The sequence below is a fragment of the Lepisosteus oculatus genome, chromosome 3 (assembly GCF_040954835.1).
Source record: "Lepisosteus oculatus isolate fLepOcu1 chromosome 3, fLepOcu1.hap2, whole genome shotgun sequence".
NCBI classification, from domain to species: domain Eukaryota; kingdom Metazoa; phylum Chordata; class Actinopteri; order Semionotiformes; family Lepisosteidae; genus Lepisosteus; species Lepisosteus oculatus.
In genome coordinates this window covers 12,531,752-12,557,872 of record NC_090698.1, presented here as the reverse complement: position 1 = coordinate 12,557,872, position 26,121 = coordinate 12,531,752, and the positions used below count along the sequence as shown (strand labels likewise).

Sequence of the window (26,121 nt, the reverse complement as noted above, 5' to 3'; positions counted from 1 at the left end):
GTGCGTGCGACGCGCGGCGCTCGGCTACTGCGCCTGTGTGTGTTTTTTGGGTGAATGTGTCAAATCGGGGCGTTTGTGCTGTTCCGCAATGACAGTGCTCATGGATTGCGGCAAAGGGCTGCAGAAAACCTTCGTTAAAAAGGAGATAAAAATATAGGAATCACATTGCATTGAATTTACTGGAGGGAAATGGTTTTAATGATGGAATCCCAGTGCGAGTATTTCATGTATTTCCCTGCCGTGCCTATTTCAGACTTATCGGACCCGGCGAGGTACCGCTCTTTGCCCCGCCGGAGTCACCTCTACCTCGGCGAGACGGTGCGCTTCCTGCTGGTGCTGCGCTGCCGGGAGGCGGCGGGGAGCGGCGGTGACGGATCCGCGGCGGACTCGCCCAGCAGCCGGGCTTGGAGGGAACTGGCCGGCTCGCTGTGCGCGGTGGCCAGCGTGAGCCCCGGCGAGGGCAGGCAGCGATCCCAGCCGCATCACGACTACCACAGCAGCGGGGACGAAGGGGCGGCGGAGGCCGAGGAGGAGGACCCTGCGCCGGGCAGGACGGACGCGCGGTGCCGGGGGTTCCGGGACTGCAAGCCGCTGCTCATTCACAACAACACCGGCAGCGGCGGGAGGGAGTACCGGCGGGCGCCCTTGCAGGTGAAGGCAGCGAAACATATCAAGATCGCAGCTCCAAATAAATGTTGAATTGGCGATTAAACCTTACTTGTATTGAGATAGGTGCTATTAAATGTTAGTATTTGCTTTGCAAACTAGGAAGTTTGCGTTTCCTGTTTGTGCAACTGACATGTACAGCACCGTGCAGGTTACATTAAATGTGCCCGGTCTATCCGCACATTAAAAAGGAGAAGATTTCGGTTTCTTCGGAGGGGATGGAAAATTCCTATGCAGTGCGATTTGCACTGGGAAGCCCTTTTCAAAAGCATCTCTCGCTAATTGACTGACTAATTGCAGAATCTCCCTCCGAGGCAGCTGCTGTCACCGTTTCAGACGGCGATCGGAGGCGCCGTGTCACCGGACAGCCTCGAGCCCAGATGGCCCCGTTAGCTTTGATAACCGGCTGTTTTAGGACCCCGTTGGCCCAGCCACCCGAAACCGGTACAGTCCCGAACCGCTGCGTCACGCAGCAGCTTGTGGTTGGAGTGTCACTCTCTAAACGCGTCTTCATCGGTAATTGTAGAGTCATGTTGCTAGACGCTTGTTTTACGCTTCGTATTAATTGTACAGGGGGCAGTAGCGCTACCAGGGCGATTTCTGCTTTGGGGCTGGCAGTAGGGGCTCTCCACTGCATCGGGTGAATGGCCAGGGCGCCAGGAGCAGCCTGGGCCAGACCCCGAGTCTGCTTTGGCTTCTGAGTTCACACTGGCTGACCCCCCCAGGTGTGAGTAATAGTGTCAGGCCCGCCTATGGCAAAGCTCTCTCTGCCCCTTTGCCCTGTGCTGACCGGGAGTTCTCACCGCAGAGCAGTGTGGCAGTGTGAGCCCAGGCTGGGATTTCTCAGCGTCCCAGCCGGGCCTCCTCGCGTAGCCCACCGCAGGGCTGCTCTGATTGCAGGGAGCGGTTCCTGGGTGGATCGGTTTCCCAGCCCAGCCTGAGCCCTCCGCCCTGCCTCGGCTCCTTTCTGAGCCCCGCGGCGCCCAGCGGGCCAGTCTCAGCTTGCTCGGGGGGCCGGATGTTGAAATCCGCACGCTCTGCAGACAGCTGCTCAGGTGGCGCCCTGTGTTTGCCCAGCGAGACGTGACTGAAGTCTTCCAGTTCCTTATTTGTTTTCCCCTGAGTTCAGATATAATCTGTGGAGAGGTGAGCACATACACAAGTGATCGGGCTCTGCTTTCACGCTCTGGATACGCATACAACAGAAGGTGCTATCAAAGTCAGTCCTGGGCACCTGAGCACGAACCAGGGGACACAAGAGGGGAAAAAAGGGGGAGCATATTTAAAACTGAGAGCAGGAAGCACTTCTGTACACAAAGGGTGGTGGGGGCGTGGAACATGCCCAGCCATGCTGTTGAAGCCAGTATCCTAGTATCCTCAAGAATCTTTGGATTAGATCTTCGAATCAGGACAGGAAGCACTTCTTCACAGAAGATGCTGTAGGAGTGTACACTGCCCAGTCCAAAGTCCCACCCCCTTACTGCACTGTAGCCCCCCAGAGCTCACGTTTCTCATTATCACCTGGTGATGCCCAGGACAGAAGTGAATTGCGTTTATAACCAGAAACAGGAGGCACTGCTTTACGCAAAGGGTGGCGGGAGTGTGGAACAAGCTGATCAGACGTGTTGTTGAAACCGATACCCTGGCTGCATGCAAGAATCCCCTACATGAGCTCGTGGGTTAAATTAGTTACTAACAACCAAATGGGCTGGATGGGCCAGATGGCTTTCTCTTGTCTGTTACCGGTCTTACGTCTTTAAAACTGAGTAGGGCCTGTTTGCAAGAGAGAAAGCAGAAGTGGGGAGAGGAGAACAAAAAAGGTGCTCCTGTCCCTTCCCCTTTCCAAATAACCACTAATGGCTCTGCAAGCAGGCAGCCTGGTGGGGCATGGGTTAGTATTGCTGCTTCGCAGTGCTGGGGTCCTGGGCTCAGTTTCAGAGCTGGGGGTGCTATTTGTGTGGCTGTGTCAAAGTTGAAGGGCATTCAGAGGTAATAGATCACGTTCTGAGCACTGACAGTTTCCTTATGTTCTCCACTACTGTTTTTGTCCACTATTTAAACAACTTTGAACTTTATAAATCAATCTTAGTTTGGCGACAAGACTCCCTGAAGCTTGTCATTAAGCATCTTCAATTCCCGCTGATCGGAATCCACGAAGATTTAACCACAGCTGCCCAAGATAAGTCATCCACAAATGAATAATCCATCGCTTTTAATCAACTAAACATCAGTGACAGCGGGGGTTCCTCTCTACACACCAGTAATCCCAGAGTTAAAAGGTCGTTATTTGTTTACCAAAGTATAGCAAAATCTTTCAGGGTTGGCCGTTAGTGTGAAATTGAGCGGCTCCAATGTCGGGAGAAGATTCACCACGGAATTGCGTTTCTGAAAGTAGAAAAAATACAGAATGACTGAAAAGAGTGGAAAAATGCTAAATGTCTTGAGACTTGTGCTCTTCACTGTATTGATTGCTAGTTTCAGCTCACAGGACTGCGGGCCCACCTCGAGGGGTGTATCCGCTCCTGCTCTCGCAGGCCAGCCCTAAAAGTGTACCCAGACGCTTTGCGAGATGTGAGGGAATTTGTACACGCTCCCCTACCGGCGGGAAGAGAAGGGAGAAGGGCGAGGTGTCGTGAGCGTCATGTGGGCTGTAGCAGAGCACCGTAGAGCCAAAGACGTGAGAGCCAGAGAAAGCTGTGAAAATATCGTGCAGAGATATCGCTTTTCATCTTTATTGGGCTTTTCTTGTGTAATACTCAGAACAGAAAATATCATTCACCCTCCCCTTGGACGCATATTTAGGCGTTGTGGTGTCAGGATCGCAACGAGAGGATCCGCTTAATCGGGTCAGAACTCGGCAGCCCAGATTATCAGAAACAACAAACGACGCCCTGCTGCTGATCCACATTTCTGTTGCGTGACATGATCGGAATCTTGCGCGTGACTTGGGAAGGTTTTAAGGGGAAAAGGGATCAAATCAGCCATTTGACTTGGAAAAAATTCCCAGGCTTTTGTGTAATTAAAAACCACGGGAGCACACGGATCCTATGTGTACCTATGTGCTTAAGAAGTGATGTCAGCACTATTGATGGTGACTCAGATCCTGCTTAACTCACTCCAGCAGAATCCTGGCTTCTTCCACGCCTTTATTTAATCGATTTAAATCCCCTTGTGAAAAATACGGCAACTCTATGCCTTAAAGCACACGTAGAAATTATTTTGGTTTTTACACTGTGCACTCTTTCGATCCTGGATAACAATTTCAACATCTTGCACGGGCAGCTTGTTCCACACTCCCACCACCTTTTGTGCAAAGAAGGGCCTCCTGCTCTCAGTTTTAACTGCACTTATCCTTATTTTCCACTTGTGCCTCTTGGTTCATATTTCACTGCTGACCCTGAGCAGTTGCCCAGGATTGACTTTGACTGTGCCTTTTATTTTATTTTATTTTTTTCCAGAATGTTAATGCAGCACCTGTCCTCGTGTGAGCACGCTCACCTTTGTGTAGAATATTTGGACTTGGGAGATAGCTTGTATTTTGTCTACAGCTTTCCAGTTGTACAAAGAGCCCTGCACACTTTCACCCCTATAATAACCTGAGTGCAAACAGTAGCTAGGGTGAGACATCTCTCTATAAACTACTGAACGGAATGCTGTTGGGTCTCAAATCTTCATTTTGGAGAGCTCCATTCCAACCTTCCTTACAGTTCCCCTGTAAATCACAGATTTGTAAGATTAGGAGCGCCTGTAAATCCTTAAAATCCGAAAGGATTTCTGATTTTTGTTCCATCCATCCCTTTTGTTACCACTTTATCCCATTCATGGTCGCGGGAGAGCCAGAGTCTATCCCAGCAAGCAAAGGAGCAAGGCAGGGTACATCCTGGATGGGCCGCCCGTCAGTCTCGGGACACACACAGACGCACTCGCACAAGGGCCATTTTTCCCAGAAGCCGGTTATGCTACTAGCATGTCTTTAGACTGCGGAAGGAAAACAGAGCACCCGGAGAAGACCCACGGGAACGGGAAGACAACATGCAAACTCCACGCAGATAGCACGCCAGGAATTGAACCCAGGGTCTCAGTGCCGCGAGGTAGCAATGCCTCCATGCCACCCGTTTGTGTTCCAGTGATTTTGAAATGATTGAATTCAACATGTCAGCGGTTCAGCTGCTTGCATATTTAAGCGGTGCCACACGTTTAGCATGTAACAATTTAGAAATGACCAATAAAAGCAGCTGGATTGTGGCTCTGCAGGACCAGGCTGGAGGTCCCGATAGATACAGGGTTTTTTTTGGCCCTCACAGTGGAGCTTTGGAGAAGGTTTGAAGCTGGAAGGTTCAGGCTCATCAGTGTGTTCTGAGTAAATTTGCACAGGGAAATGGGGAGCGTTTCTGTAGCGCAGGCTCACAGCTCCCTGCTTGCAGACACCAGTGTGCTGTCTGTCTGTTTCCTCTGGCTCTCTGCCAGGGTGCGTGTGTGCGTATTCACCAGTGCAGCGGGGTGGGGGGGAGGGGGCAAAGTGGTTGTGAACATTACCGTACCACCGGCTGTTCAGATGTCTGGGCTGGAAAGAACAGGCACTCGTGGCGTCTCGGCGGCTGTCTCTCTGAAGTGAAATGCTTTAATCGGGACACTTACCAGCACCAGCGCGGTTTTGAAGATCTTGTGCATTCTGCTGTTCATTCTTAACAGTTTAAAGTTGTGTATGCAGTGCAGCTCTTGTGTACGACATTAGTTTTGTTTTACTGTATATAGTAGCAAAAAGTGTACCTGCTGTCTACTTTCCATGAAAAGGACTCTGAAGGGGGAGACTTGTGGTGCAGTGCTTGGCAACGCTGTGCAGTCGATGGGCTGTACGCAAGCCAGTGGCCCTGTCTGCAAGGAGCAGCATGTTAAAGCCTCACTCTGTCTGTGTTTGTGTGCGGCAGTCTCCTCTGGACGAGCCGGTGGTGCTCAGCGATGAGGTCATCTTCCCTCTGACCGTGTCCCTGGACAAGCTGCCGGTCAGCACTCTCAAGGTCAAGGTGAGGTCAGAGCCATGTTGGGGGAGGACAGGGGGGTCATCTGGTGCATTTGGATGAGTGCTCTATGCTGAAGCTGTGCGCATCGATGAAGTGTATTAATCCAGTGTATCGGGCATACAGATTGTGCTGAGTGGGTCACGGGTCATTAATGTGTGCTAATCCAGTGTGTTCAGGGTGTGTTGTTCCACTGTGCTGGTGTGTTCAGGGTGTGATAATCCAGAGTGTCCAGCACGTGTTATTCTAGTGTACTGGTGTGTTGAGGGTGGGACAATCCAGAGTGTCCAGTGTGTCTTGTTCCAGTGTCCTGGTGTGTTCAGGGTATGACAATCCAGAGTGTCCAGCGTGTGTTATTCCAGTGCGCTGCTGTGCTTAGGGTGTGTTAATCCAGCGTCTGGCTGCAGGTCATCGTGACGGTGTGGAAGCAGGAAGTAGAGAAGGCAGAGGTCCAGGAACACGGCTATCTCACCATCCTGCAGCACCGCAGCCCTGCCCACATTTTCCGGGACGACCTGAACACCTTCAAAGCGCAGGGTGGGCCAGTCATGCATACTTGTATTTAACTCATAGTAACGGATGATGTTCAGGTTAAATAGAGAGCTTTGTTAAAGCCATCGCCTTTCATCTGCAGTGTCTGTTACAGGTGCTCTGTAACTGTGTAATTGTTCATGCTGACCTTTGCTCTTTGACCTCCTCCAGTGAGCACAACCCTGACGGTCCTCCCACCCCCCTCAGTGAAGTGCCAGCAGATGACAGTCTCTGGCAAACACCTCACCATGCTGAAAGGTAGGGGCAGCTCTGAGCATATAGTGGTTACTGCTCTACTGCTGCCTGTGTCCGAGTGTCTTAACACCTCACTGATGAGCATGAAAGACACTATGTTTTCTGCCTTCCTTTCAGTATAGCATTTGACACAGTGTCCAGTGAGTATGTATTAACCCCCCTCTCTCTCAGTGTAGTGTGAATGGACTGTAGGGTCCAGTCAGTGTGTCTGTATTGACCTCTCTCTCAGTGCAGTGTTAATGTACTGTAGTGTCCAGTGTGTCTGTATTAACCAATCTCTCAGTGCAGTGTTAATGGACTGTAGTGTCCAGTATATCTTATATCATTAACCCTTCTCTCTCGCTGATAGCACTGTTAATAGACTGTGATATCCAGTGTGGGGTATCCACTGTATTAACTCTCTCTCCCCCTCTGCCTCAGTCCTCAATGCATCCTCTCAGGAAGAGGTCTGTATTCGTGATGTCAGGATCCTGCCCAACTTCAACGCTTCCTACCTTCCCATGATGCCCGATGGCTCGGTGCTCCTCGTTGACAACGTCTGGTCAGTCTCTGTGTCCATATTTCTTTTCACATCAGTCAGTGTATCTCTTACTTCAGTGAGTGTAGGCAGGAGTGAGGCTGGCTGGCGTTAGGCTGTATGGTCTGGCGCTCACGTCTGAGGGGCCAGTAGGGGGCACTGTGCAGCCCTAAAAGATCTCGGCTCCGTTCTCTGATTCAGACTGGCAGGGTGGCTTTGGAGTCAGTCCGGGAGGAGGGTCCCATTTGGGAATGGGGGAAGTAGAGTAGTAAAGGTTTTTGGGGAGAAACAGTGATGACGCTACCTTGATTTCTGCTTTTGCAATCTGTTTTGTTCCAGGGTAAATAAGTCAAAAACCTGATCACAAAATAAGCGTTCTGTATGCAGTCCCCATTCAGTATGGTCTTGTCCCACTGAAAGGAAACACCTGGCCCCTCACCATTTCTCAGTGCGAGTATGACGAGCCGCACGGAGAAACGGAGATCAAGCCGTCCAGCCACGATCAGGAAGCCTCTCTTTCCTGGTCAGGGCCACAGTAACCCAGAGCAAAAACACAGAGACACCAGTCCATCACAGGGCACAACGGCACATGCAATTTAGAAACTGCAATTGACCTAGTTGTGTGTCTTTGGGATGTGGAAGCATCCAGAGTAAATTCCACAGAAACTATGGGAGAACATGCCAACTCCACACATAAGGTTCCCTTGGTCCTAAATCAGACCCAGGATCCAATCATCTCTGTGCCGCCCATGGTTAAATCAATTATGTATTAGAACAGAGAACCTGTCACACTGCGTAGTGGAGTAAGTTAGCATTACTTTTCTCAGAAGTAGTTTATTTCTATTGAGTGCTAACTACCACATACAACTTTGCACAGGTATGCGGAATATGTCTCTAATGCAGTAATATAGTGTTAGTTCTTCGTCTTAATCCTTGGTCCACGGTCAGAGGGTTCCCCAGCAGGGTTTAAACTGAGTTCAGGAAGGTCCTATGAGGGCTAGCCAGAGGTTTAGCTAGATAACAGAGAGCTGACTGTGTGTACAGTGTTAATTGCCCCAGGCTATCTGGTCCATTTTGTTTGAATTGGATTATCGTATCCCATGCAGCCACCAATCAGGTGAGGTTACCATGGCATCATTCTACAGAATGGACAGCCTCTCCTGCCGCCTACCCAGCATGCTGAGCGCCCTGGAGGAGCACAACTTTCTGTTTCAGCTACAGGTCAATGAGCAGTTACAGGAAGATACCAAAGAGGTGAGACCACTACCCAGCTGGATGGAGGGCAGGAACAATTTAAACAGTTAGTAAATAACAGTGTCTCTGTGTGTCTCAGGGTCTGGAGGGGACAGAGTGTCAGTAACAGTGTATGTGTGTCTCAGGGTCTGGAGTGGACAGTGTGTCAATAACGATGTCTCTGTGTGTCTCAGGGTCTAGAGCGGACAGGGTGTCAGTAACGGTATCTGTGTGTCTCGGGGTCTGGAGGGGACAGGGTGTCAGTAAGGGTGTCTCTGTGTGTCTCAGGGTCTGGAGGGGACAGGATGTCAGTAATGGTATCTGTGTGTCTCAGGGCCTGGAGGGGACAGGGTGTCAGTAAGGGTGTCTCTGTGTGTCTCAGGGTCTGGAGGGGACAGGGTGTCAGTAAGGGTGTCTCTGTGTGTCTCAGGGTCTGGAGGGGACAGGGTGTCAGTAAGGGTGTCTCTGTGTGTCTCAGGGTCTGGAGGGGACAGGGTGTCAGTAAGGGTGTCTCTGTGTGTCTCAGGGTCTGGAGGTGCCCCTGGTTGCTGTTCTGCAGTGGTCCACTCCCAAGCTGCCTTTTACCAACAGCATCTACACACATTACAGGTCAGACTAGATTAATTCCTTTTTCTCTCTCTCAAGTTCAGCACAACTGTAATGTCCAGTGTGTCTTTTTTAACTCTCTTCTCTTCTGTCTTTTTGTGTTACCCTTTTAGTGTTGAAGTGCCCAGTCATTGTATCTGTATTAACCCCTCTCTCTCAGTGCAGTCTTAATATACTGTAGTGTCCAGTCAGTGTGTCTGTATTAACCCCTCTCTCTCAGTGAAGTGTTAATGGACTGTAGTGTCCAGTCAGTGTGTCTGTATTAACCCCTTTCTCTCTCAGTGCAGTGTCAGTGGACTATAGCGTCCAGTATATATTAATTAACCCTTCTCTCTCAGTGAGAGCACTGTTAATGGAACCCCTCTCTCTCTCAGGTTGCCCAGTATTCGTCTGGACCGGCCACGGTTCGTGATGACAGCGAGTTGCGAGTCTCCAGTCAGGGTCAGGGAGCGTTTCCGGGTCAGATACACCCTGCTGAACAACCTGCAGGACTTCCTAGCGGTCAGGCTGGTGTGGACACCTGAAGGAGCACACAGCGGTGAGGGACAGACTCCAGATCCTCCAGATGTTATACTGCTGGCTGAAGAAAGAACATTCAGTGAAATCAACATTATAATGGTAGATAATGGTAGAGCAGTGTTCTGATAGAGTTAGCCATTGAAACCTGATGCCTAGATTGAAGCCCTGGTCCAGACTGGAGCATTTGTCCAGGTTGTGTCTTGGTCCAGAAGTGGATCCTTTGTCCAGGTTGTGCACTGATCCAGACTGGAGCTTTTGTGAGTGGTGATCTAGATTTAGCCCTGGTCCAGGTTGAACTGTTATCCAGATTGTAGCCCTGATCCAGCTTGTAGCCCTAGTCTGGACTGGAGGCCTGGTATAGACCTGAACCCTGAAAGGTGACCTGGTCAAGTGTCATTTTTGAATGACGTTCCACAGGAACAGAACCCACGTGGTTGAGGTAGAGAAAGAGTTTGTCCTGAAAATCCAGCTCTTATTCCATACTCCCATCCCCCCTTTGTGTAATGAACTGGTTCCATTTCCCAGTTTTAAAAGCACTTCGTCTCGTTTCCACTTGTCTCCGGCAGAGACTGGGCTGAGAGGGAGGGAACGAGGCAGATGGAGGAGAGGGGAAGGAGAGGTCAAGCTGCAGGTGTAAGGACTGCATTGGGTGCTGATGTGGTTTTAAGCTCTGTGTTCTGTTTCTGCCCCCAGGGCGAGGCCAGTGTGCGGAGGAGTGCCAGTCAGTCAGCTCGGTGGTGTGCCACACTCCCCTCAGCAACCTGGGGTACTGTCGCAAGGGCAGCACCCTGTCCTTCACCGTGGCCTTCCAGATACTGCGCGCCGGACTATTTGAGGTACCGGCCGCCTGCCTTGGACTTGCGCAACACAAAATGGGCTTTACAGGTCCGACCTTCGTGGGCCCGGCTGTTAAACAGCTAAGATGGCGATTCCCCCAGGAAGTCAGCGCAGAACTGGCTGAAAATTTCCAGGGGCTGGGTGGGTGAGTTTACGGCACTCGGGGTTGTGATAGGTTTGCGGTGCAACACTGCCCCCTTGTGGCTGGCCGGACACCCATGCGCTCACAGTGCCTTTGCCTGGAACTGCGTCTGTCCTGATCACAGGGATCAGGCCTAGCGGGAGACACAGACATCGGCATCCACTACTGCGGCGAGGACTGACTGCAGCAGCTGCTGAGCTGGATACGAGCTGTCAGTACAGCAGGGTCTCGACGTTCGCGAGGGCTGGGAGCAGAGAGCAGCCAGATTCACTTCTAACCAAGTCCAGCCCTGTGTTGTCACGTAATGTCCTACAGCATATAGGTCCCGGTTGAGCACTGGTGCAGACTGTAGCCCTGGCCCAGACTGGAGCCTGTGTCCTGGTTAAACCAGGATGGCTAAAAGACATAAGAAAACTTCCATTATAAGATTATTAAAGTACTAATGCATTGGCCTGAAGTTAATTTAAATCACATCGATCAACTAAAAGAAACAACAAAAATCAGAAACCCATAGTAATCAGCTAAAATAAACATGAATCCCTTCTCTGTATACCACTTACACTTTCTTATGTGTCCATGAACACCGTACCCCACTGTAATGAAATGCCACAATAAAACTGGCAGTGAGCCTCTAAGCTCTTCTCCAGCCTGTGATTCCCCCCGCTGCTGACAGAACCCGGAGCGTCTGTTACACTGGGAACACAAGAGCTCGCTGTGATTTGGACGTTGAGTCGGGGGGGGGACTTGGGCAGACAGCAGAGAGAGGCTCACTGGATTCATCTCATGATCGCCGTCGCTAATTTTAAAGTTGCGTTCAACAGCTTCTTCCATCGAAGACCCTGTCGGCCAGACCGAATCGTGAATAAGCGACTGTGCCAGTGTTAAATTCAAGAGACCCTACTGTACTAAGCTGTGCGAGAGGAGTGTTTTTCCACACATACGTTTCCTCCAGATTTTTTTAGAAAACTAACAAAATGGGATCTGTTAGCACTGGGAGGGAATGGAGTCGCAGGTCCCAATTAAAGTGTGGTAGGGTGTCCGTCAGACCTTTAATCCTCAGTAAAGTGGGCTCTCCTGTCAGACTGAGTACAGGGAGCGGATCATCCCATTTTTTCCTGATTTCCGCACCATGTGGTCCAGATTTCCTCGCCCTCCCACAGGGAGTTTCTCTGTGTCCCGGCCCGTCATCTGAACTGCTCCTCTCTCCCCCCTCCCTCCTCCCTCCAGCTCAGTCAGCACATGAAGCTGAAGCTGCAGTTCACCGCCTCTGTGTCGAACCCGCCGCCCGACGCTCGGCCCCTGTCCCGCAAGAACAGCCCCTCCAGCCCGGCCGTGAGGGACATCCTGGATCGGCACCAGGCCAGTCTGGGCAGGTCGCAGTCCTTCTCCCATCAGCAGCCCTCGCGGTCACACCTCATGAGGTACGGGGGGTACGGGGGTACAGGGCACTCCCTGCACTCACCATCTAGAGTCCTGTTGGTGCCCACCACTGCTCTGAGCCTGTTCGCACGCTGTCCTGGCGTGTAAGGCGGCGCACAGGACAGGTTGGAAACGAGAGGAGGCCATTGGAGGTGGCAGGGCAGCTTGTTCCACAGCTTGTTCCACACTCCTACATCCCTTTGTGTAAAGATGTGCCTCCTTGGAGGAACTCCCCCAGCTGTTTAGTGAAAGAAGCCAAGGCATCAGTTTCAAAATATAACTGGTTATACTGTTCCAAACTCCCGCCACCTGTATAACCAAGCCCCCTGTCCTGATTGGAGGATCTGGTCCAGCTGTGTCTTGAAAGAAGCCAGGGTATTTGCTTGGCCAGAACAGCTGGGTATCTCGTTCCATGCCCCCCACAACCCTTTGTGGAAACGGGTGTTTTGAACACACGCACCTCAGCAGTTTCCCTGCCCTCTGGTTTGTGTTTCACTGCTGATTCTGCAGAAATCCCCTGGATTGAATTTGTCAGTGCCTTTGGGGATTTTGAATACTTAGACTCAGTTCTCCTCATACTCCTTATTCAAGACGTTCTTTTAGCCTGTTGTTAGGCCATTCACATACATTTACACCATGTATGAATATACAGTATTTACATCCTAGTACACCAGTTTCAAAAGGCTGGGATGCTGTCAGACAGTGACCCCTGGTGTTTGGTTGTGGAATTGCAGGACTGGCAGTGTTATGGAGCGTCGTGCCATCACCCCTCCCGTCGGCTCTCCCATTGGCCGCCCGCTGTACCACCCCCAGGACAAAGCCGTCCTCTCATTGGACAAGATTGCCAAGAGGGAGTGTAAAGTATTGGTCCTCGAGTCTGTCAGTTAAACCGCACCGGTTCCTGAATTACTCCATGAAACAGCTCCGCCGCTCGCGCGCATTCCCGCTCCCGCGCTGCGCAGCAGGTACGCATGCGGACAGGGATAAGCTCAAAATGCCACAAGGTTTGTATTCTTCTTCTTCTCCTTAAATTCGTCGCAGACTTGGAAAACTGAAATATGTTGCAGTTTTTACTACTTTATTTTATATTACTGTATTTTATGCTGGTTCATTGTGGGGGAGGGTTAACGGTATGTGTGTTGTTTTGGCGATTAAAATGTTATATTTTTGTGTTCGTCCCTCCTCTAGCCAGTCAGCGGTTGTATTGTTTGGTGTAAATGTAATGGTGAGCGATAGTTAACCGCAAAGACACAGTGACCACGCACACGCCGCAAAAATGGCGACCACAGATGAAAGGACAGAGGTCATAACCTTATCAACTCTCCCGATAGCCGATAACACCGCAGCTCTTTAGGACAGTACAAATGTATCGTATTAAATGACGAAGCTCGTAAAATACTTGAAACTACTGAAAAAGGTGAAATGAGTTGTATAAACGAAATATTTTATGGTTAATACTTTTTGTTGTCAATGTCGTTCAGAAATTCACTGGAGTTACTGTAAATAGACCTGGTGTGTAAACACTTATCTGAAACATGTTTTTTTTATATGCGTTTTTCTCGAAAACAATAATTGTTATGATTACAGTTTTATTTGTCATCACTGTAAATTCCAATGCTGTATTATGAGTCCTGTCACCGTCGTCTGGGTGAGTGGTGTGAGGGTGTGTGTGTGAATTTGGGTACAGCGAGACCCTGTTTCACCAGCTCTTTTCTGCTGGGTTCCCATCTTCCATTATAACCACTCCTGGGGGCTGTGTGTTTACAAGATGGCTTCTGTTCTGGGGGCCACTGTTTTTGAGTTTCTCTGTCTGCTCGTTCACTTCTCACAATCCCATCTGTCTGTCTCGCGCCCGAGCTGCTATCTCTCCACCTGTGAGTACAGTCAGTTACCCCCTCAACCCAACCCTCAGGCCTTTTGATTGCCCATGAAATATGATTTTGAAAGTCAGTTTGTGGTTGAGAAGTAGGCACACAATTATTCACACACTCCTTTTGCTTTTGTTCATCTGATGCTTTGGCCACTGAAATCAGGCCTCTGTCTCTACTGGCACATCATGGATCGTCTCCCTAAAAGAAACGGTTGGTGCCGCCACTGTACTGCTGGTTTAGTATCTTTAGGAATCATTTTTTCATGATAGGTGGATTCTTGGATCGGTCAACATCCAACAGTATTTTCGTCCTTTATGCTGCTCTCGTGGAAGGTGGTTTTGTCTGTTTTAGTAACTGACTCGATAACCTGCAAGCATGGACATGTTCTAGTAAATTTGCACAATCCCCACACAACATTGTTTCTTTACAAGTAGGAAGAGGCGTGTCAGTTTAAACTTGAGATTTAAGCATCTCTCTCTGTCTTGTATGTGCCATTATACCTGGGGCAAAAATGGTGTGATATTAGGGATTTTTCACAGCTTTTGCTGTGTCAGTGGGTTGTTGGATTATGAATGGCTGCATTGATATTCTGGGTAATTGATGTTCAGGGCCCATTCAAGTCGGCACCTGAACACAGGATGTTGAGGAACCTCCTTGCAGTAGATGGTTCGGTCTAAAAGCTCTTTGGGCTGTCTCCCAAAGGAGGAAAACGAGAGGTACATAGGAAGGTGGGGACCATGCTGTCGGGGTTAATGCAGATAGACAGCCGCACACTCAAGCTCATAGACACCTTGAGACTGGCTCTGCTGGAGACCCTCCAGTCCCAAGCAGCTGCGCTCCGTCTGAGGAGAAAATGGACCAATTCTCCAACTGAACCTGTGCAGTGACTATTCAGAGCTCTGTTGAATTGAAAACCAGAAAGTCTCATGCTGCACACATCTCTCAGTCTGTGAAAGAAGATAATCACATGGACAGTAGGAACCCCTGGCTAGATGTTTCTAATGATAGAAGAGAGGTTCTGACTTGAGAGAGAGCCCAGCCATCTGTCTCCACATAGAAGCTCAGTTGAGTGGTATGAAACAGAGTGGAGATGGGCATGGTGGTGCAGTTGTTGGCATCGCAGCCTCACAGATGCTGGGGCCTTGGGTTGAATTCCCGGGGTGCTGTCAGCGTGGAATTTGTGTGTTCTCCCTGCGTTCGGTGTTTGTGTGGGCTTCCTCTGGGTTCTTCAGTTTCCTCCCACAGTCCAAAGACATAGTGTTTGGAGTATTGGGTTTTGGGAGAATTGACCCTGGTGTGTGTGGATTTGTGTGTGCCCTGCAACTGGACTGGCGTCCTATCCTGCCTTGTACCCATTGCTTGCTGAGATACTTCCCCGTGATCCTGAATTGGATTAGTTAGAAAATGGATGGATGGTTTGAAATAGAGTGGAGGAGCCCTCTGTGCTGGTTCACTTTCTGAAAAGGGAGCGTGACTTGAGCATGTAGGGTTGTGCTGTTTGCAGCACTAAGAGGATCAACTTGCTTACGTCAGGGACTGGGTCAGTAGCCCACTGGACATCCCACAGGAATCAAAAGAATCAAGAAGGTACTTGCAGACAATGTGTTTAAAACAGGGTTAGAAATGTGTTGTGACTGGGAGGGATGCAGACTCCCCCACATTGACCCTCATTCGGAGCCCCACCTTTAACAATCTCATTAACCAAGACTGTGACTGTGCCACATTTCCACAGGAAATGACAGAAGGCCCTTCTTTTTTAAAAAAAACTTTTTTTTAATGTTGTGCATTTTTTGTTTTTTAACAAAACCATGTTTGTCTGTGTTCAAGCACTTTATTTAAATGTAACTTATTGAAAACTGTTTTTGTTTTGCTGATTTTGTTTAAAAGAATGTTAAAACTGGAACAATCTCTCAGGCACCAAGCTTGCACAGTTGTAAAGCTGTCGCTGACTGCTTTGCCCCTTGTCCAGATAAATAAAGCTGATTGGGTAACAGGTGGAAGCCTGCAGATTTGTCACTCTTTGTCTCTCTGTGTTACTGGCTAATGAAGTTTGGTAATGAAGTATGTAATGTACCTTTGGTAAAAGAAAGGGCAAATGGGAAATTTGGCCAGGATGCCAGGGTTACACCCCTACTCTTTTCGAGAAACGCCCTAGGATTTTTAATGACCACAGAGAGTCAGGACCTCGGTTTTACGTCTTATCCGAAGGACGGCGCCTGTTTACAGTATAGTGCCCCCATCACTATACTGGGGCATTAGGACCCACATGGACCGCAGGGTGAGTGTCCCCTGCTGGCCCCACTAACACCTCTTCCAGCAGCAACCTTAAGTTCCCAGGAGGTCTCCCATCCAGGTACTGACCAGGCTCACACCTGATTAGCTTCTGTGGGTTGCCAGTTGTGAGTTACAGGGTGATATGACTGCTGGCGACCCGGTTGAGGATGATGTAATTCATTTTGTAGTTACACTGTTGCTCCAAAACTGAGCCTGCATCACAAGCAACAGGATTCTTAAATCAAACAGACCTTCTGGTAACATGAAGGTTTTTATCCCCTTCAACTCCACATTTGTCATGATAGATAGACCAGCAACAATGGAAAAAAGTGTTCATAATTTCACTGTAAGTCTTTAATATGGAGATATTAATTTTTTGAATATTAAGGTTTAAATAAGTTAATAATAAAAATATCCAGGAATGTTACAGCTCTCAACTCCACCAGTCCTTGGCAGGTCAAAGGTCATGGGACAAGACCATTTTCAAAGGCAGGTCTTCAGTTCTTGGAAACAGCAGCTGCAGTAAAAACAGCTGATGTTTCTGCTTTTCTTCTTCATTTATCTTGCAGTTTTTCTTTAAGAAGGAAGTCTTAATCGGTTTTTGTGGCTTTGTCTTGTGGGGTTTTCCTCAGATCTAAAAGGCCAGAAAGAGGAGAAGAAATGGGAGGGAAAGGGTCAAGTGACCTCTAGGATTCAGAAGTCTCATATCCTCTGTGAAGCAGCACAGGTTATGCTACCTTTGGCAATCAGGGCAGCAAAGGTCACATGATCTCTGGGATGCGCAATTGAAGGAGAACAGACAGGGAACAGGGAAAAAAGAGGAGGCAAGAGGACAGAAGCAGAATAGAAGGAGGGGGAAGAACAAGCCATGTCTAAAAACTGTGGCAGAGGGACACAGTGCTGGGATAAGTGCTCCATGAAGACCACTGGGAATTGTATCCTTAGTAATAAAGCAGGAATTAATTAGGACAATTCCAGCAAGGAAAAAGCCTGTGCAGGCCTGGAGCTGAACATGCTAATCTTTTTAATGAGGTTTTGCAGAAGAAATAGCCTGCTTTATATAAGGGATTCATTGCTGTGGTCCAGCTTTTTGTCACATTCCAGTCTCTGTGCAAGAGGACTCTGCTACTAAGACGGCTGTGGAGATTTCTGTCCTTCTGGATGTTGAGAGCTGTGGGGTGGGGGGTCTGGGCCCAGGAGACCACGTCTTCAAAACTTTGTCACCTTGGTTTTCTCTGGCTTGTAATTCTTATCTGCAAGAACAGAACAAGAATAGGCTGGGGGTAAGGGTTTAGCACTTTGACGTACTGACGAGAAGATTAAAACAAGACAGTCCTGTGAAAATTCTTTAAACACAGCCACGGGTTAAAATATAAGGAACCTCCCAGTCCCATGAACAGACTTCATGTGTTAGGTACTGGGTGTGGTTGGGTTGGAGGAACAGGAGAAAGGCTCTTTTCACCTATGTTGGCCAGAACAACAGGCACACTACTATCCCCTCCAACAACTTTCAGCCATCGCCCTGGATGAAATAGAAGGAATGTGGCAGTAGATATTTTAAAATCCTGCTATAAAGCAAACAGGAGTAGCCGGGACATGCCTGTTTCCAGACTGAGAGCAAGCCCAAATCTAAAACACTCTCCATTGTGTCATACACTTACTTTCCAGGTAAGCCAAGTCCTCTTTGCTTGTATCATATTTCCATCGTTTCTTACTACAGCAGAAGAGAGAGATACATAAGTTAGTGCTCGGATTGTACACTCTTGTGTATTGGCAGCCCTTAGACAGAGACCCCAGGGAGGCCCAGAGAGAGAGAGACTGAGGACAGGGAGAAAACGATTGGACAGAGACAGCAGGGAGGGAGAGAGAGGACAGACATACTACCTCACTCTGTGCTGGTGCACACAAACAAACAGCACTGCCAGGAGGATCACCACGAGAGGGACGAGAACTCCAATCAGGATGATTGTCTTCTCGTCTGGAGAGAGGGAGAGTAAGGGATAATTCTTATGTGCTGTACGCTACTGTACACAGAAACTGGGAGTCTGACTGGCATGTTAGTAGAGCCTCATCAGACACGGTTGAAGAGTTGCTTCAGAAACTCACCGAGCTGGTTGCTGCTGGGAGGAAGCTTCTCTCCTTCACAAAGTGGGCCTTCAAATCCCTCAAGACACTGACAGTTGAAGCCAATGCCTTCTGGCAGCTCTTGACAGATTCCGTCATTCCAGCATGGCATGCTCAGACACGGACTTTCTGCAGAGACATGCAGGAGAAATGACCCACTGCTCACAGGTGTCTCTCCTGTGTGACAGGTCTGTGTGATGATTCCCTGCAGCGACACCTGTCACACTATAGGGAGAGACCTGAGGGTGAAGAGAGTCATGACACTTGACACAGTACAGAGACATCTTTTACACTACAGCGAGATCTGAATCAGGTCGGGAGGAAGACATTTCACGCTCCGTAGCGACGTACATATATAGCAAGAGGAAAGTACACAAAGTGAAATAAAGACTAGATGATTAGACTCCACATTCTCAGCGTCTGGACAGTCCGCACAAACAACAAAAAAGGCTAACATGCTTGGCTATGTATCACAGAGTACACAATACAAGGCAAGAGAGGTTATGCTGAAACTGCAGTGCTAATTAGACCACATCTGGAGTACTGCTACAGTTCTGGGCCCCACTTTACATATTAAGGAGTTTTTAAGGAAGGTCATTTTTAAGACATTGTTAGGATACAACAGAATTGTCAATGTATGGAACAGATTAGTGGGACTGGCCATGAAGGCAGAGATACGTGGGTGCTCTTAAACTAGGTCTTACACTTAGGTGGAATCATGTTGCATATAGCATGTAGCCTGTTTATGTTTTTAGAGAGTCAGTTCAGAGCCCCACTGCTTATACAGAGACACAGGGACAGAGACAGGTTATGCATTCCATATCATGCTTGAGGAAAAACATCTGCATGACTGCATTTTTACTGCCCTACTTTCACAGTTTTAATGCTCTGTACCACACATCTCTTAAGGGCACTTCTGAAAAACATGTATTGCAGACTAAGTTGTACTTGTGCAGTTACTCACACGCAGTATCTCACCTTTGTAGCAGTTGCGTGTATCGTTGTACACTGTACAGATGTGGCCCACTGGGCATGTCTTGGGTTCACACGCGGCTCCTGTGACTGTACACTGACAACTCTGACTACAGTCCTCCGACACAAATTTCTCATTCAGCTGAAAGACAAAGACAGACTCAGAACAGACTGAACACTACAGTACATTAACACTGCACTTAGAGGGGTTAATACAGTCACACTGGACATTACAGTCCATTAACACTGCACTGAGAGAGAAGGGTTAACACAGTCACACTGGACACTACAGTACATTAACACTGCGCTGAGAGAGAGGGATTAATACAGTTATCACTTAATGGGTGGCAGAGATGTGTGCTCTGAATCTGTAGTCTGACCATAGAGACATACAGTCATGCTCAGACAATCAGACTAACCAGATAGTAATGCCCCTGGAAGGTACAACCGCACTGAGAATAAGGCACACAGTCCAGCCCACTCAAGACGAAGCCTGGGTTGCAGTGACATCCTTCCACACACACAGAGGTGTCGCACTCTGAGGGGGCAGCCAGGTCAGCACAGGACGCCGGGCAGGCTGATATGCAGGAATTGTACACACTGTTGGGTGGGCAGCTGAGAGCTGGAAGAAGAACAAGGACGGTGTCAGTTATGCAGCAGACGGGGGCCAAGACACCACTGTAGTATTCCTTTGTATTGCAACCCACTTCATCCACCCATTATCAGAAGGTAGTTATTCACAGCAACCCACAGCCCATCCTGGACACACAGTCTATCACAGTGCACACTGGCACAATTTAGAGACAACAGTGCTTCTAACCAACATGTCTGTTAAGAATGGGTGGAAACTGAAGCACTGGAGAAGTATAGGGAAAAACTCCACACAGTAGATTCCCCAGTCCGGGACCTCAGAGCTATGAGTCCAGTTAGAATGAAAACTCACCTGTTTCTAAGGATAAAGAACAGAAGAAACTGATTAGAAATGTAAAAAAAAACTCCATTTGAGGGCTGAAGGGTACTTAAATTGTGGCCTGAAATGCTCTCTAGATGTCAAAACAACTTCTTGATTGGTGCTCAAAATTATTTTTGGGTAACCCTCTGCCCAAACTGCACAAAGTTGTAGGGCAAGTCCTTAAAACCAGAAGATCTCACCTCTCCGAAGTTTAGTGGAAAGGTTATCTTTGATGTCCTGGTGGTCCTGGGCACCAGGGTATGGGTGTGTGACTCCTTTGTGTGTGCAGAGTCTTGAAATGTACAAGGTGCCCTGTTGGGCTGGAGAGAGCACCCAACCCCTGTCTGATTGGGACTACTGAGGGCAAGATATACTGTTTCTAAGTCAGTGTCACACGCCTGAGTGTCTCACCGCAATTCAGCTTCTGTCTCCACGGCCCCAGGGTGACTCCTAGCTCCTGGCAGGCCTGTGCGTACACTGTATAGCTGGCACAGAGCAGGGTGGCATCATTCTGCTCAGCGCACAGGTCAAACACACAGCTCCTGAGGCACGGAAACACATTAACACACACCCGTGACCCTCCAGATACACAACATTAAAACACTCCTGCAACCCCCCCTCACCGCTAGAAAAAACATTAACACACAGCTCCTGAGGCACAGAAACACAGTAATTCACATCTGCGACTGACAGACCACCAGATATACACACCTGCAGCACACAGCATGCCAGACACAGCAACACATTAAGACACAGCTGTAGCACCCACATACACAACATTGATACACAAATTCTCAGGCAAGGAACAAACCATTAATACAAGGTCTCACACACAAACAACATGAGCAGAGCTTCTCCAGGTAGCTTCTACAGAGACACACAGTTAACACACAGACACTACTAATAGTATTAATAAACAGCTGACACTCACAAATCCCATGTTAAACACACACAGCTCACACACATCCTGTGTTAAACACACAGGTAGACGCTCAGGCTGGACTAACATCGGACTGCCAGTTTGCCACACTCACTCCTGGAACTGCACGGGGTCCAGCCTGGGGTGGCAAGGTGCAAAGGGCCCCTGGGGGTCAGCGAGAGCCCCACATTGCGAAGACCCATTCACCACGGTCAGCTGGTCCACACTGCAATCTCCTGTCTCGAACCCGGTCTCCAGGTTTTCTTCCAGGGCGCGCCTGCAATATGGGTTGGGTTGCCATAGGACTGAAGTCAGACATACTGGCACACGGTAATCTGCAAGAACCTTCACACCTCGCAACAGTCTTCCTCTTGCCACAGAATCAGCATATCATTTCAAACGCAAAACACAAAAATACTCAGATTTGACAGTTCTTTGAAATGCTTCCATCCATCCACCATCAGAAACCTGCTCATTAATGGTGAGGTTCCTGGCCTCCCTTTCCGGAAACACTACAGACCTTTAGGCTACAATGTGGGTCTACAACCTGGACAGGACGCCAGGTTTTCATGTCTGAATCAAAGTTTGGACAAAAATTCAAAAAGGTTCACTCTGATGCATATGGCGCACTGGCCAAAAGCAATTCAGGTGATAATTGTGTTGTTGGCTACAACTGACATCCACGCCCTACAGAAAACCGGAAGCTATAGTGCCTTGCAGCCTTGCCTTGCAGATCTGGTAAGATGTCGGAGAATAATCAAGGCTTGGCTGGTCAAGACTTGGATGGCTGACATCTAAGGAAAAATTGGCCTCTGATGGAAGTCGAGGTGTTGGACCAGCAGATGGTGTTGTTTGACTTTGCCCAAATTGGTATGATGACACCAGACACTGAAGTAGGAGGGTCAGTCCTTCAGGTGACACATTAAACAGATGTCCTGACTTTCTGTGTTCTTGAAAGATTCCAGCTGGATTAAATTCCACTACAGCTTTGCTGAGGCCTGCTCTAGCCTGTCTGAATTTCCCCCTCAGTTCACCTGCTGAAGTAATATTTTGCCAGTTTCCTATGTAGTGGTGACAGTGGTGACGTCACTCAAGCTCACTCCAGAGGAAGTGTATCCTCCCCTGTTAGTGAAGTGTTTTGGATCTTTTTGCTTGGAGTTCTATGCAGGACCTCTTATCTTTACCTGTGGAGACGCCAGGCTGCAGGGTGAGAAGGAGGGGTCTTCTGTCCTGGTAGCTCCCTGTCACTCACTTGCCAGCTGTTCCCAAACTCGTTGATATTGCGGGTCAGACTGCCATCAGGTTTCATGTACTCGTTGTTGGAACGGCCATCGTAGTTCCCACAAAGGCCTCGCACGTGAGATTGGTAGGTGCTGGGCAGGACCACCTCTGTTTCAGGGGCCAGTGCAGGGCAGAGGGGAGGAGGAGGAAAATGTTCAAAAGGTGAAGAGAAAGAGGAAGAAGAGACAGGAGGGAGAAACTTTGAGCCTGAAATCCCCAGAACTTTTACAGCAAATCTAAGTTTGAGAAAGCATCAGCGTCAATTTGGGTGCCTGTGAGTATGGTCTGTCTGTTTGGACATGTATTGCTGCCAGTGCAGGATCACAACTCATTCTTTTCCAGAAAACCACTTTTCCTGCTGAGAGTGGAAGAGACCTGGATTGTCCTGGAAGCACAGAGTGCAAGGAAGGACCACATCCTAAATGGGACACGTCTTTTAAATCTAATCAGTCTGACTCCTTTGTGACATCACGCCGGCTCAGTCACTCTGAGGGACTGTCTCCTTTGTGACATCACACAGGCTCAGTCACTCTGTCAGTCAGACTCCTTTGTGACATCACGGAGGCTCAGTCACTCTGAGGGTCTGTCTCCTTTGTGACATCATGCAGGCTCAGTCACTCTGAGGGACTGTCTCCTTTGTGACATCACACAGGCTCAGTCACTCTGTCAGTCAGACTCCTTTGTGATATCACTCATTTGCACCCATAGTGCATGGGACCACCCGACCTTTTTATCCTGTGTCAGTGCGTGGAATCTCACCTGCATGGTATTTCCCATCAAAGCTGACTGAGAGGCCAAAGTCAGTGTGCAGCTGAACAAAGCGTGACCGCTGGGACAACCTCAGACCCTGTAGGGGCTGGAAAGGGGGTCTCACTCTCTCCCCATCCACCTGCACATGGGGATCAGAAACAAACCTTTAATGCACAGCACCTGTCACAGAGAGGAGGCTGGGGCTCAAGCACTGGGCATAAAGTGGTATGATATGCTGCTGCTTAATGGATGGTCTATACGCACTAGGAAAAGACATTTAATTCAGCCCAAAACACAAGACTGGAAGAGCAAGTTTACTAAAGTCAGAATATGATTGGAGCTTTATCACATATTTGTTTAAAGTTGAACAATGCTTTTGTGTTTCTGTACAGTGGCCACACTCCAAAGAAATCAGATCAAAGTTGTCTCCAGAAGCTCTGTGATTGGACAACAGGCTCATATAACATTAATATTCATACCCATAATTCAAGTGTGCATTGCAAATGCTACTTTGTAATCCCATTATAAGATGTATATCACGTTATACAGTTTCTCTACACAGTGTATGTTCGTTGGACTCACCAGTACTTTCCTCTGCTGCAAGAAGCGGATGTTGATCCCATATATGTCAATATAGACTTCCTTCGGGAAGGACACCCTCCGGTTGATGCCTCTGCGCGTGTTCTTTCCCCGAACCGTGAAGGGCGCCAGAGAGGTGGGCAGCTCGTGGGTCTGGGTCAGGATGTAGGTGTTGGGGCCCTGGTAGTGGTGAACAAACCGGTCGAAGGTGCGGTAGTGGGGATCCCCAGAAATGCTGCACTTGTCAAACTCTGGAGGCAGGGAAAGGGAGCAACGATCCTGGTTAAAACTGGCACTGCAGGCTGGTGGTCACAGTGGCTTGGGATACACACTACCAACACTCGACACTCGTCTACGTTACAGTGTGTCCAGACTGAATCTCATCTACATCTTTCGAACTTCTTTCACAGCTTCTACAGTGTTCACAGATCCTATTTTGCTATCATCTGCATACACGACTTGTTGACTAGTTTACTGCCTATACCAGAATCTAGATACGATAAACCTCGATTATATAATTTCTCAGAAAGCATCCTGTTGGAAAGTCTGATTGAAAAGCATCCAATCAGCTCTGTTTTTAACACATTGAGACTTACAAAAAAGATACAAATAGTACTATTAAATATTACATTAAAAATTTAAAATATAACATTCCATAAAAGACCTCAACCCATACAAAGTCCTTATGCATCACTCCTACAACAATCCACAAAGGTTCCTATAACCTGTAAGTTTACTCCCCCAACAATAACCCCGAGCCTCTATAATTATGCATTACCCCCTTGTTTTGCACCGAACCACTGATTGCACTCGCCCATAAACCAATACTGCTTTATTGTCAATGCATTTATTGAGCAGTTGAATGAGTGTGGGACAAAGGAATTCTACATTTTGTTACATTTGCATTGAGGAACTCTAAAACCTTTGTTTGACGGCATAAGTTTGTATTGGTCATGCAGAACACATGAGGGATCAGAGGAGATATGAACAGATAGCCTAAGCACACTGTTAATGTAAGAAGATTGAAAGCTCTGCTCAAGTGGCAGCCCCACTAATTTAGAACACATCTTTAAGGGTCTGGATCATTGATCTAAATGAGCAATTCTCCTCAAGCAAATGTTGAGACCCAGCAGTACTTTGTTCAAGGCTGAAACAGCAGCTTCCCACTCAGGTTCTAATCCCACACCCTTCCAGTCTTGGTCCAGAACCTCTACTGCACTACAGTCCACCCATTAATCAAACGAGCTAGACCGAGACCTAGACCCGGGGCCAAACAACTTCCCTGATGTTTCCTAGCCCTCATTGTCTCTGGTGTGTATCATGACTTGTTCCCTTGTAACTCTAATGAGAGGTGAAACCAGGAGGTGCGGGTGAGGCTCGGAGAGGAGATGGCCCACTCACTGGCTGGCTTGCAGTAGCGGATCCCCTCGCTGTCCAGGGCGCAGACCGACTTCTCGCTGCACTGGAACGCCACGCAGTTCAGGACGCCGCCCGGCGTGCATGAGCACCTCCTCTCGCAGTGATCGTTCAACCAGGAGTCTCCCACCTGAGAGAGGTCAGAGCGTGGTCAAGCCGAGGCCCAGCCAGTGACTCCACAGGGGAATCCGCCACATCTCCACTCGTAAAGGGAGCCGTGATAAATCCACAGCTGGGGCAATGCAGAATTCCTGGCGTGCCATTATTTAGTGTTCCAAGAGGGTTCTTTAAGATTCTCCTCCCATTTCTGACTTCAGACATGCCTCTAACACTGCCCCCCAAATCAAGAGAACTGTCCCCCAAATCAAGAGATCTGCCCTCCTAATGGAGAGACCTGCCCCCCAGATCAAAAGATCTTCCCCTACCACAAAGCCCCAGCCCTGTAATCAGGGAGCTGGAACGTCAAACTTTTCACTGAAAATATCCATTCCTGTGGGTCAGAGATGCTGCCTAACACCTCTGGGGGTTCTGGGATTAATACTACCTGTATCGGAGTGGAGTTTGCATGTCCTCCCTGTATCAATGTGGGATTTTTCGGGGTGCTCCAATTTCCTCCCAAAAAAGATGAGGCTTTGCTAATGGCTACGTTGATTCCTGTCACTACATTGTCTGTATTTCTGCCCTGTGATCCACTGGCATCCCATGCAGTGTCTGGATAGAGCTCAAGGTTGTTGCAGGTCCTATCAGGAATAAGATCTTTTCCAATAAAGGAATGAAATGCTAATTGCTGATTATTTTAACAGCTTTGCAAGACAGAAAATAAATACTGACTTTGTGGAAATTAGTGGTCCCTCCATTCCCTTGTTCATGGAAATACAGCAGTTGTTTTAGATGTGTTTCATGCACTCTGTAGTGCTGTAACTGTGTTCAGGACCCTGTTCTGCTTGCTGTGTGTTTAAGTGAGGTGAAATGGAGTTTAAATAGTGGTCAAGTGGACAGGGACACTAGGTGGCTGGGAAGGTGATACAAGTGGTGGTGTATGACCACACTGGATTACCAATTATCTTCTGTTTTATGGTTCAGTAATTGGTTATCAGCAGGGCTACAGCCCCCAAGGCACACATCGCCAGTGACCTTGGAGACAGCCCCCAGCTCAGTCAACAAATCAAGGAGGCCCCAATCAAATCAAGCCCAGGAACGCAAAGGACATCAGAGCTGAGATCTTTTTACTGGTGTGCTT

General features: G+C 48.6%; 2 protein-coding genes across 4 annotated transcripts in view; one reads left to right on the top strand and one right to left on the bottom strand.

The window, feature by feature from the left end:
- On the top strand, positions 1-25,665 carry trappc14 (trafficking protein particle complex subunit 14). Of its 3 annotated transcripts, none has more exons than XR_011189034.1 (12): positions 1-651; positions 5,595-5,690; positions 6,092-6,221; positions 6,387-6,473; positions 6,891-7,011; positions 8,094-8,241; positions 8,747-8,829; positions 9,201-9,364; positions 10,039-10,181; positions 11,552-11,745; positions 12,478-12,747; positions 24,827-25,665. XR_011189034.1 is itself a non-coding variant. In XM_015340310.2 (11 exons), exons 1-11 carry the CDS (start codon positions 190-192, stop codon positions 12,629-12,631), a joined length of 1,782 nt encoding a protein of 593 aa, XP_015195796.2. In that variant the 5' UTR covers positions 1-189; the 3' UTR covers positions 12,632-15,630. The 3 variants fall into 3 exon arrangements, 1 of the variants encoding a protein (XP_015195796.2); XR_001477744.2 differs by having other exon boundaries at positions 24,815-25,665; XM_015340310.2 differs by lacking the exon at positions 24,827-25,665 and having other exon boundaries at positions 12,478-15,630.
- Positions 16,234-26,121, bottom strand: part of zanl (zonadhesin, like) — a 41,274-nt gene continuing 31,386 nt past the window's right edge. Inside the window, exons 40-51 of the mRNA XM_069186867.1 lie at positions 24,867-25,011; positions 23,469-23,716; positions 22,896-23,025; positions 22,040-22,244; positions 20,971-21,132; positions 20,348-20,478; positions 19,404-19,606; positions 18,991-19,126; positions 17,995-18,141; positions 17,773-17,866; positions 17,550-17,602; positions 16,234-17,141 (exon numbers count right to left, since the gene is read on the bottom strand). Coding sequence (XP_069042968.1) covers positions 17,098-17,141; positions 17,550-17,602; positions 17,773-17,866; positions 17,995-18,141; positions 18,991-19,126; positions 19,404-19,606; positions 20,348-20,478; positions 20,971-21,132; positions 22,040-22,244; positions 22,896-23,025; positions 23,469-23,716; positions 24,867-25,011 — 1,698 coding nt within the window. The 3' untranslated portion in view covers positions 16,234-17,097. The remainder of the gene's footprint in view (positions 17,142-17,549; positions 17,603-17,772; positions 17,867-17,994; positions 18,142-18,990; positions 19,127-19,403; positions 19,607-20,347; positions 20,479-20,970; positions 21,133-22,039; positions 22,245-22,895; positions 23,026-23,468; positions 23,717-24,866; positions 25,012-26,121) is intronic.